Source organism: Choloepus didactylus, chromosome 14 (assembly GCF_015220235.1).
Source record: "Choloepus didactylus isolate mChoDid1 chromosome 14, mChoDid1.pri, whole genome shotgun sequence".
NCBI lineage: Eukaryota > Metazoa > Chordata > Mammalia > Pilosa > Megalonychidae > Choloepus > Choloepus didactylus.
The window spans coordinates 98,544,616-98,554,056 of record NC_051320.1 but is presented as its reverse complement, the minus strand read 5'-3'; the positions used below and the strand labels follow the sequence as shown (position 1 = coordinate 98,554,056).

General features: G+C 56.6%; 1 protein-coding gene across 1 annotated transcript; it reads left to right on the top strand.

The window, feature by feature from the left end:
* The first annotated feature begins 7,182 nt into the window (after nt 1-7,182).
* CCDC166 (coiled-coil domain containing 166) lies at nt 7,183-8,591 on the top strand. Its single transcript, XM_037803427.1, has 2 exons — nt 7,183-7,629; nt 7,716-8,591. Exons 1-2 carry the CDS (start codon nt 7,189-7,191, stop codon nt 8,553-8,555), a joined length of 1,281 nt encoding a protein of 426 aa, XP_037659355.1. The 5' UTR covers nt 7,183-7,188; the 3' UTR covers nt 8,556-8,591.
* Nucleotides 8,592-9,441: the final 850 nt, after the last annotated feature.

Genomic DNA, 9,441 nt, shown 5'->3' with positions numbered 1-9,441 from the left:
TACAGTCAGAAATTTTAACACTCCTCTCACAATAACTGATGGAACAAGTAAGCAGAAAATAAAGATGTAGTAGAGCTGAACGACACTACCATCCAACTTGACCCAGTTGACATTGGTAGAGCAACCCACCCAACAACAGCATGACAACAGCATTCTTTTTAAGCATGCATCAGACATTCACCAACATAAACCTTATTCTGGACCATAAAACAAACCTCAACAAATTTAAAAGAATTATTCAAATCATACAGATTATGTTCTCTGACTTCACGGAATTGAATTAGAAATAAATAACAGAATGGTATTTGGAAAATCCTCGAAGATTTGGAAATTAAACAATACACTTCTAAGTATACAGTGGGTTAAAGAAGAAGTCACAAGGGAAATTATAAACTATTTTGAACTGAAAACCAATGAAAATACAACATATGAGAATTTGTGGGATGCTGCCAAAGCAATACTTAGAAGGAAATTCATTTGAAAAATTTATATCAGAAAAGACGAAAGGATAAGTTTCCTCCTAACAAAGCTAGAAAAAGAAGAGAAAATTAAACCCAAAGTAGATAGAGAAAAGGAAATAATGAAAACAAGAGTAGAAATCATTGAAATGAAAACTGGACAAAACCAATAAGAAATCACAATGTCACAAATGAAAGATGATTCTGTCTGCATCCTTACCAAGCCTTCAAACAGTAAAAGATGATGAGGGATTCTTATTAAGAACGTCACACCAATAAATCTGACAATAAATTGTGAAATGGCAAATGCATTGAACAAGTTGTAGTATCACCCAATATAATTAATGATAAATACAAATATGAATTGAAATGCTGTATGCCTGAAAGACAGTTTTGGAAGATGGAAAACAGATATAGGACTAATAACTGGCTTGGTAGGCTGAAGGAAGTCCAAGCTGAATGCATTACATAGAGCAAAGGCCCCAGGAAGGCCTGTGACCAGGCCCCAGGACTTGAGGTCTCAGATGAGCGCACCTTTCCAAGGGTGGAGAACGTCCCTGCCATGTGCTCCTGAGAAAGATAGGGTTCTTTCAAGTTGTGAAAAGAAGATACCAATCTGTGATACTAGCAGACCTCATCCAGCTGGTGCATCGCTGTAACTGGTATTCTGGGTCACTTTCTTGTTTTTATCTAGTGTTTTTCACGGAGGTGTTTTTTTGCCCTGTCTCACCTAGCTGCCATCTTAGTTTCTCCTCTGTTGCATGCTGTTTTAATCTTCAGTTTTATTTTGAGCACATCATCAACACATGTTTACCGTGCACTAAATAAAATGGAGTGTATTTAATTCTTAGGCAACCCATGAGGAACTCTGGATGGTTTGTGGAGGTGTAGCCCAGGAAACCAGGAGCGAGGGGGTGTGGATGTGCTCTCACTGGGGTGCTGTCCTCTGTGCTCCGGGTGCAAACCCCCAGGGTGAAACTGGCCAAGCCTCCTGCTCCATCCACCCCAGACTCCGCAAATCCCAGGAGGCCAACGTTCACGCTCTCCACTTCCCAACCGCCACAGTCCATGCCTGCGGCCCTGTCCCTCCCCTATCATGTGTAGGGGCCATGACCCCACCCACCCTGGTCACAGTGCACATGACCAAGCCCCACCCATCCTTCGGGTCACAGTCTGAGTGGGTGCCACTGCCCTGCCCCATCTGTCACAGCTGTAGCCCACAGCCTGCCCCGCCTCGTGCACACCTTTCCCCCAGCTCTGCTGGACTGGACCTCGTGGGCTCCTCCGGCACCGGGGCCTCTGAAGCTGCCCTCTCCTCTTACCTGCTCTGGGCGTGGGCTATGGACACAGGTACCCCAGGCCCCGGCCACTCCAGTCACCTCACCTTGTTCCCTCCTGGGAAGGCACACGTGGGCTGTGGTCGTGGCGTTACCTCTGAGGTCACGTGCTTCAGATCTGAGGGTCCCCAAGGCGGGGCCCCCTCTCATGGGTGCCTGTCTCAGAGGTGTCCCTGAGCCAGAGAGCAGAGCTGGGCCTGGGCATCATCGTCGGGGGCTGCGCGGGGCTCTGGACTCTGGGGGTCCTCCTGTTTCTCATCTTGTTCCTCATGAACAGGGGTAGGTGGACAACACCCCTGGGGGGTGGGGAACCCAGGCAAGCCCTCCAGACAGCACCCCAGGCCTCGGCCCGCCTTGGCTCCTCAGGGAAGCCAAGGGAGCCACAGCCCCCAGGCCCTGGGCTCCAGTTTCAGGGAGGCCACGGCAGACTGTGGCCCCACTGAGCCCTGCAGCAGGCCGGGGGCGAGGGTGACCCTTCCTCAGGGTGCCACACTGCCATCGCAGAGCCTGCCTCTCCTGCACTCCTCACCCCAGCAGGCTCCTGCTGGCTCAGGCCGCGTCCTCTCACCCGGGGAGGGTGGGCATTGCAGCCATGACCCTCACAGGGCCATCTGTGTGCACATCTGTGCACGCGCGCATGTGTATGGCGCAGAGCACTTCCTGCAGGGGCCGCCGTGGCTGTGGAAGCTGATGCGCATCGTGGCCTGGGTCTGGGCCTTCCACCTGGGGCTGACTGTGAGCCTGGTGTGGCTCTGGCACAGGTTCAGGGGTACCTGGCAGTGGCGGAGAGGCCCAGGCAGGGCGCAGCTCCAGGCGGGAGGTGGGGAGGGGGCAGGCCCGCAGGCAGGTCGCGAGCTGGGGTGTGGGGAACGGGCCATCGAGGGGCAGCCCACAGCCCAGGCAACTGCCCGGCCTGGAGGCTGCAGGACTCGATCCCAGCTAGAGGACACCCTGGACAGACCAGCTCTGCTGGATCTTGCTGACCCTCCTGCCCACCGTCCCCTTTGCCATGGTGATCGCCATCAGCCTGGGGCTTCTGGTGGACGAGTGAGGCACTTGGGTGGCCCAGGGCCTTCTCCTCTGCAAGGCCCCTGGAAGGCCAGCATCTGGCTGCCCCCGCTGGTCCCAGAGCCAGCAGCACACAAGCCTCCCCTGACTCCACGAGTCCAGCTGGCCTTGGTGGGTGAGAGGGCAGTGGGCCCCCACTGCCGAGGGGTGGGATTCAGTGAGGGCAGCTCGTTCTGCCCCTCAGCCCTGAGGCCACAGCAAGAGGCAGTGTCTCAGCCCCAGTGTTCCCAGGGGCCCTAGTCAAGTCAGTCCATGCCTCAGTTTCCCCATCTGTGAAATGGGGCTGCTGAGTGCTTAGCCTGGGGTCAGCCCAACCCAGGTGGAGGGAGATCAACCAGAACCTTAGAAGAGGAGTTAGGGAATGGTATCCGACGCAGAAGGAACAGCAAGACGGGCCCAGAGGGGTGGCCAGCTGAGCGGACATATCCTGGGAAAAGGCTCAACCACCACGTGCTGCCTGCAGCTTCTGGGGTCCCAGGCATCAGCCCCCTTCCAGCACAGAGGGTCCCAGAGGCCCAGGCGGTGGGAGTGGTGGTGTGGGGCAGTGGGCCTTGGCAGAGGCTGAGCAGACAGACTCCCCTTCCTCTCAGGCCTTTGCCAGCTCCGTGCCCAGGCCAAGAGGTGAGTGAGCCCCGCCCGCGACCCGCCCGGCTGAGGGCGGTGTGCTCCGGGCCCAGGGCTTCTGGGAGGACCGAGACCCCCAGGGCGGCGAGAAATGTCACATAACGCCCGGCTTTGAATCCGGGCAGCTGGAGGTGAGTTCTGCGTCCCTGGGCGGCAGCAGGACCTGCTCTGACACCAGAGACCCTCCCGCCCCCAGCACGTGAGAGGCGTTGCCGGGGGTGGGGGGTGGTCCCAGCGGGCAGCTCCGCCCAGAGAGGCGGTTGCTCCTGGAATCACCCAGGCGTGGTCTGAGGCCACGCCCAGCACCCGGAGGCCTGGGGGCGGGGCCAGAGGGAGCTGTGGGCGGGGCAGGGCCAGTTGGGGGCGGGACCTGGAGGTGGGCGGGGCAGGGATTCGCTCAGGCTGTGGAGGGGCGGGGTCATCTTGGGGCGGGACCTGGAGGTGGGCGGAGCCTGGGCCCCAGTTGGCTCCGGACTTGGAAGGGCAGGGGCGGGGCGGGGCCAGAGGTCCGGGCAGACCCCGCTGGCGCGCACGGGTCGCCACCGGCCCACTCCCGCGCGACTCTCCGGAGTGTATTTCCTTGGGGTTGCAGACGAAGCAAGCAAGCCTCCAGGAGGCTAGAGAAACAGAACAAAATGCTCACCAAACCTTTCCTGGAAGGAAACATTTCTGTGCTTTGAAGTGAGAAGTCACCGAGAACCGGGAGGCTGGGACCACTTAAACCCTAAGAACCGCCGCGCACCCGAGTCCCTCACCTCGCAACAGAAATTAAAAGACCACGGACCGCGCGGCAACTCCCGCGGCAGATGTGTGTGGCGCAGGAGCCCGGGAGGGGTGGCGACGGCGCAGGCCTCCGCCTCTGGCAGCCTCGGTTCCCCAGTCTGTAAATGGGGTTGGTGGCCCCAGACGGGCCCCGAGGGCGGCGACACGGAGAGCAGAGGCCGCTGCCACTGGGGCTGCAGAGGCCCAGGCTGGGGGTCCCGCGTGCCAGAGAGTGGTCGGAAGAAAATGCCCAAAGGGGGCTCAGCGGAGCCCCCACTGGGCTACGGGCTAGGGGCTATTTGTTTTCCCTAATTTTATTTGTCTTTCCCCAATTTTCGGTAAGAAGTTAGAAGTCACTTTCATAATAAAAGGTAGTATTTTAAAGACAACATTTAGTTGCAGTTTTAGGAATTTATGATTCAGTGTTTCTTTAACGTTTTTAAATGTTAAACGGAATTTCTGCATCGTTTCAATTTTACTTTTACTTCTAAAATAAATTTTTATGGGAAGGTATAAAATGCTTTGTGCTCCTAATTTTAAGAGACTCTGGGGCACCTTTTGGGCAGATATCCAGCAGTGGGAGTGAAGGGACCAGGGCTCTAACACCAACCCCTTACGATGGCCCCTGTCAGGGTTCGTCTCTCTACACCTCAAACCTGTGATCTCCATTAGAAAATGCCTGAGCCTCATCAGGTCTGAATCAGTGGGTTTGGGCTTCATCAAGTGACCTCCCACTCAATCATGAGTCTAGGGACAGACAGTAGTTTAAAAGTAAAGAGCACTCAAGGCAAGACTTTACCTTTAACACATTGTTACTAAAGGAGCACTTAAGGTAAAAGGAACAAGTTTACAATGTAAACATTCATTGATACACTAGCAAGCCTGGGAACCCCCACTCCTCCAGACGCAGCTGGACATGAGATCAGAGAGCTCCCCCTTGTCTCAGTTACAGAGAATTTATAGCAGCTTGATTTAGAGTAACTTTAAGTTATATTCTATATTTACATTAAGTGATGTTTCATGAACACTAATTTCTCACGAAGAGAAGCATCTCAACCCATGAGTTGTTCAAGATCAAAGGAAGGTACCCACATTATCAGACACTTACCCTTGAATGACCATAAAATTCTACTGATATTTTTACTAATTAAGGTATGATTTCTGTAAGAGCAAAGTAACATGCTTTTACTTGTATAAAAATTAGTAAAGAGATTACTATTACTTGTCTCTAATTTGTTAGTATAGGTTTTCTTATTCTATTGATTAGTTTAGTCATTACATCATATTGATAAACATACATTTGATTGGACTATATTCAGCCTTGCTACATTATTTACACCTTCTCTATGATTAAAGTAACAGCTGAGCCCTTCCTGTTCTCACAGAGGACCACGGGATTACATGTTATCTATCTAAGAAGGTTGAGAGGGCCTTTCTGCTTTCTTGAAAATAGTCACAGTTCTTTCAACTGTTCAGCTTCTCCTTCAGTATAATTTTCTAATATAGGATTTGAAAGATAGGAATCATCTGTCCCAGTTATTATAGTGAAGCCTTCATGCTTTTTATCATTTGGAAATTGTACTTGAGTGTGTTTAGGTAAAAGTTCTGTCAAATATGCTTCTATGTCAGAAGGAATAACTGGTTTTCACTATTAGAACAGAAAGCCCCAGGGGGTCTATGAGAGCAGCGTCGAGAGGAGGCAGAGTCCTCATCAGTTTCCTCAGTAGAGACATTATCGGGCGATACCACTGCCCCCGCTCCCTTACCAAGGTCGTTTCTGAAGCTGCGGCCCCGCCCGGAGTCACAGGTCCACAATCCTCAAGTCTGCCCATAGAACCTGGACAGAAACTCAACTATATGATGACAAGACAGAAAGTAAGTCTAGAATTAGGTGATATGTCAAAAGCTGTCTAGACGCACTTCTTCCGGAGAGATCTAACAAGATCCCGGAGCCGGACCCCGCAGCCTTTGCCCGCAGCGAGCGGCTCCTCTCTCTGCCCGCTAAGCGCCGCGGGGGCCTTACATTGAATCAAATGAAGTGGTTGTCATTTTCTCTTTCCACAATGTAAACAGCATAAGAGCAACAGCTCCCCTTCCCTTGGAGCTGGAAAGGAACGCTGACCAGGTGCGGGTATGCAGGAAAGCTGCGTGGGTCCCACGGGCGGCTCCGAACCCCCGGAGAGGTACACACTAGACAGCGGGTTAATCGTAGGAAACCTGAATGCACTCAGTGCTCCTGCCTTGGAAGAAGGGGTTAAAAGACTAATGAAATGCTTCAGAGGAAAAGAGGGGTCCTTAGAAAGGTGAAAAGCTCTCAGAAACGCTCCATTCTGACAACGTAGATATCACACCTGCGGATCGCGGAAGAGCTTGCTCGAGGCTGGAGGTAAGGAACCGGGAGAAGTTCCTCCCCACAAGGCGGGCCACCGGGGATAAGACTCCACTGAGAGACAGAAAGTGAAGCGCACAAGTCTCGGGCACAAAGCAGTTGAGGGACTGCTGGAGCTGCCGCGAGGACCCTGTTAGTATCAGAAGCGAGTCCAGCTTTGTCCTCAGGCCCTAGCTGTGAGGGATGCGCACGCAGGCTGTCACGCACCAACTTCGGGGTGCGGGCGGGGAGTGGGGAAGTCGGGCTGTTGCCCAAGCAACGGGGTGGGGGAGGGGAGGGCGACTGGGTTCTCTCTCCATAGAGACTGCGCCTGCTGAACGTCAACATGAACGTCGGGCACGCCCCGACGGACGGCCTAGGTCGGTGAGGAGCCGACGCGTAAAGGTTGGAGACGCTGCCCCTAGCCCGTGACCCTCTGCCCTTGACTCCCCCAAACCTCGTCCCACGCTTGGCCTAAGGGCCTGGAGTACTCAGGAGGGTCACCGGGAGGGGCTGGGCTGGGGCGTGGGGCGGGGGCCCTCACCCGTCCCGGTGCCCCAGGAGCCAAGCCATGGCGCCCAAGAAGAAGCGCGGCCCGAGCGCAGGGCGTCGGTCGGGCGCGGCGGGCGAGGGCTCGGAGCCGCTGCTGACGGAGGGCGCGCAGTACCTGCAGCGCGAGTACACGCTGCTCACCCAGCTGCTGGACGCCTGCGAGCAGCGCGTGGACCAGGTGCTGCAGGAGAACACCTTCCTGGACAGCGAGGCGCTGCGCCTGCGCGAGGAGAACCGGCTCTACGCCAGCTACGTGAGCGCGCGCGCGCAGCGCTGCGCCAACGCCAGAGTGCGGCTGGAGGAGCAGAACCGCGCCGACCTGGCGCAGATCCAGTGGCAGCGCAGCGAGCTGGCGGCGCTCTACCAGGGCCGCGAGGACAGCGTGCGCTCGCAGCTGCTGGAGATGGAGGCGCGCGCGGCGCAGATGACGCGCCAGGTGCAGGAGCTGCAGCCCTACAAGGCCAGTGCGCGCGCGGCCCCCAGGGGGGGAGGTCTCGGGCGCGCGCCGGGCGCTGACCCGCGCTGACCCGCGCCCGCCCCGCTCAGGAGTTGCAGCTGGAGCAGCTGGCACGGATCCGGGCTCTGGAGCGCGAGCTCCTGCACATGCGCGTGGAGCACACGCAGCTGCTGCACCGCGCGAAGCGACGCTTCCTGGAGGACAAGGCAGCCTTCGAGCGCGAGGCGCGCCAGCGCGTGCAGTCCCTGGCACGGCGCGCAGAGCGGGAGGCGGCACGCGCGCTCGTCGTGCACACTCAGGCCATCAAGGCGGACAACGGGCGGCTGCGGCAGGAGCTGCTGCGGCTGCTCCGCCGGGCCCAGGTGCTGCACGACACGCGGCGCCAGCTGCTGGAGCAGCGCGAGCAGCTGCGGCGCGAGCACGAGGACACGCGGGACCTGGCGCGCGTGCACGGCTGGCTGCGCCGCGGCCCCGGGGGCCCCCAGCTGTGGGAGCCGCCGCCTCCGCCCGCCGCCTTCCGGCCCCCCTCGCGCTCGGGCTCACTCGCCCCCTCCGTAGACCCGTCCCGCGCGGGCTCTCGGGGTGCGTCGCGCGCCGCTTCCCAGGAGCTGTCATTGGCCCCATCGAACTCGGCTTCCCGGACCCGGTCATTGGTCCCGTCCCGCGCGGGCTCTCGGGTCCCGTCGCACGCGGGCTCCCGGGCCCCATCTTTGGTCCTGTCGCGCGCGGGCTCCCGGGCCCCATCGCTGGCGCGGTCGCGCGAATGCTTCAGGGGCTCCTCGCGGTGCTCGCTGCCTGCGGCCTCGCATGACGCCGTTCCCTCACAGCTTCCCTCGGGCGTGCCCCTGCACGGGGCTCTTGCCACTCCACCCTCTAGGGAGACCCTGAACACCGACACTGCCGCGGAAGCCGCCTCCGGGACAGCCTGAACCTTCCAGGAGGGCGGCCAAGGAGCGGGCGGGCGGGGAGGACAGGGCGTCCGTGTGCACAGGACGCTTGTTGAGTGAGTGAGTTCAATAAAGGTCCGACACCCCCTGCCCAGGGCACATGTCCTCTTCGCTGCACAGGCATTTTCGGCCAGCAGAGGGGCCGCACATTCAGGCTCCCAATTTCCAAGAGGGAAATTCCCTCTCCACTGTATTTGTCGGGATTCAGCATCCATCTAACCACTGACAACTGGCCCTCGCCTTTTGCTGCCGGGGGCAGAGGAAGCGCACGGGAGCTTCTAGTCTGACGGCAAGGAGGACATTGCAGAGACGCACACATGCGGGTAAGGGAGCCGGGTGGGGCACGTGGCAGAGCCGGCCTGGCTGAAGAGCCCCCAGAGTGGGCTATGGGCTGGGTCCCCAGGGCCGTGGGGAGCCACCGGAGGTTTTACTTTTAATCTTTTTATTTTGCAATTTTTAAAATTTTGATATAATTTCCAACTTACAGAAAAGGTACAAGAGTAGTATGAGGAAATCTCATACACTGTTTACCCAGACTATCCAAAACTTTACATTTTGCCGCATTCCTTCTGCCTCTCTATATGTGCCTCTATCCGGGTGTGAGAAACAAGCACTATTCCTAAAAAGGAATAAACACTCACCCGATTGTGGAGAAGAAAAGAATTTATTCATGGTCTTGCAAGAAAGGGCGCCCAACCAAATGTGGGGGTTGGTGCACAGAACAATAGACCCAGCAGTATTTATTCCCTACACCTAACTGCAAGTCCCTCCCCTGTTTCTCCATTGGCTGGATACTCCAGAGGTTACATTCTATTTGGCAAGCCTAACTAGCCCAGCAAATTTGAAACATGCAGCCTGCCCAAATTGG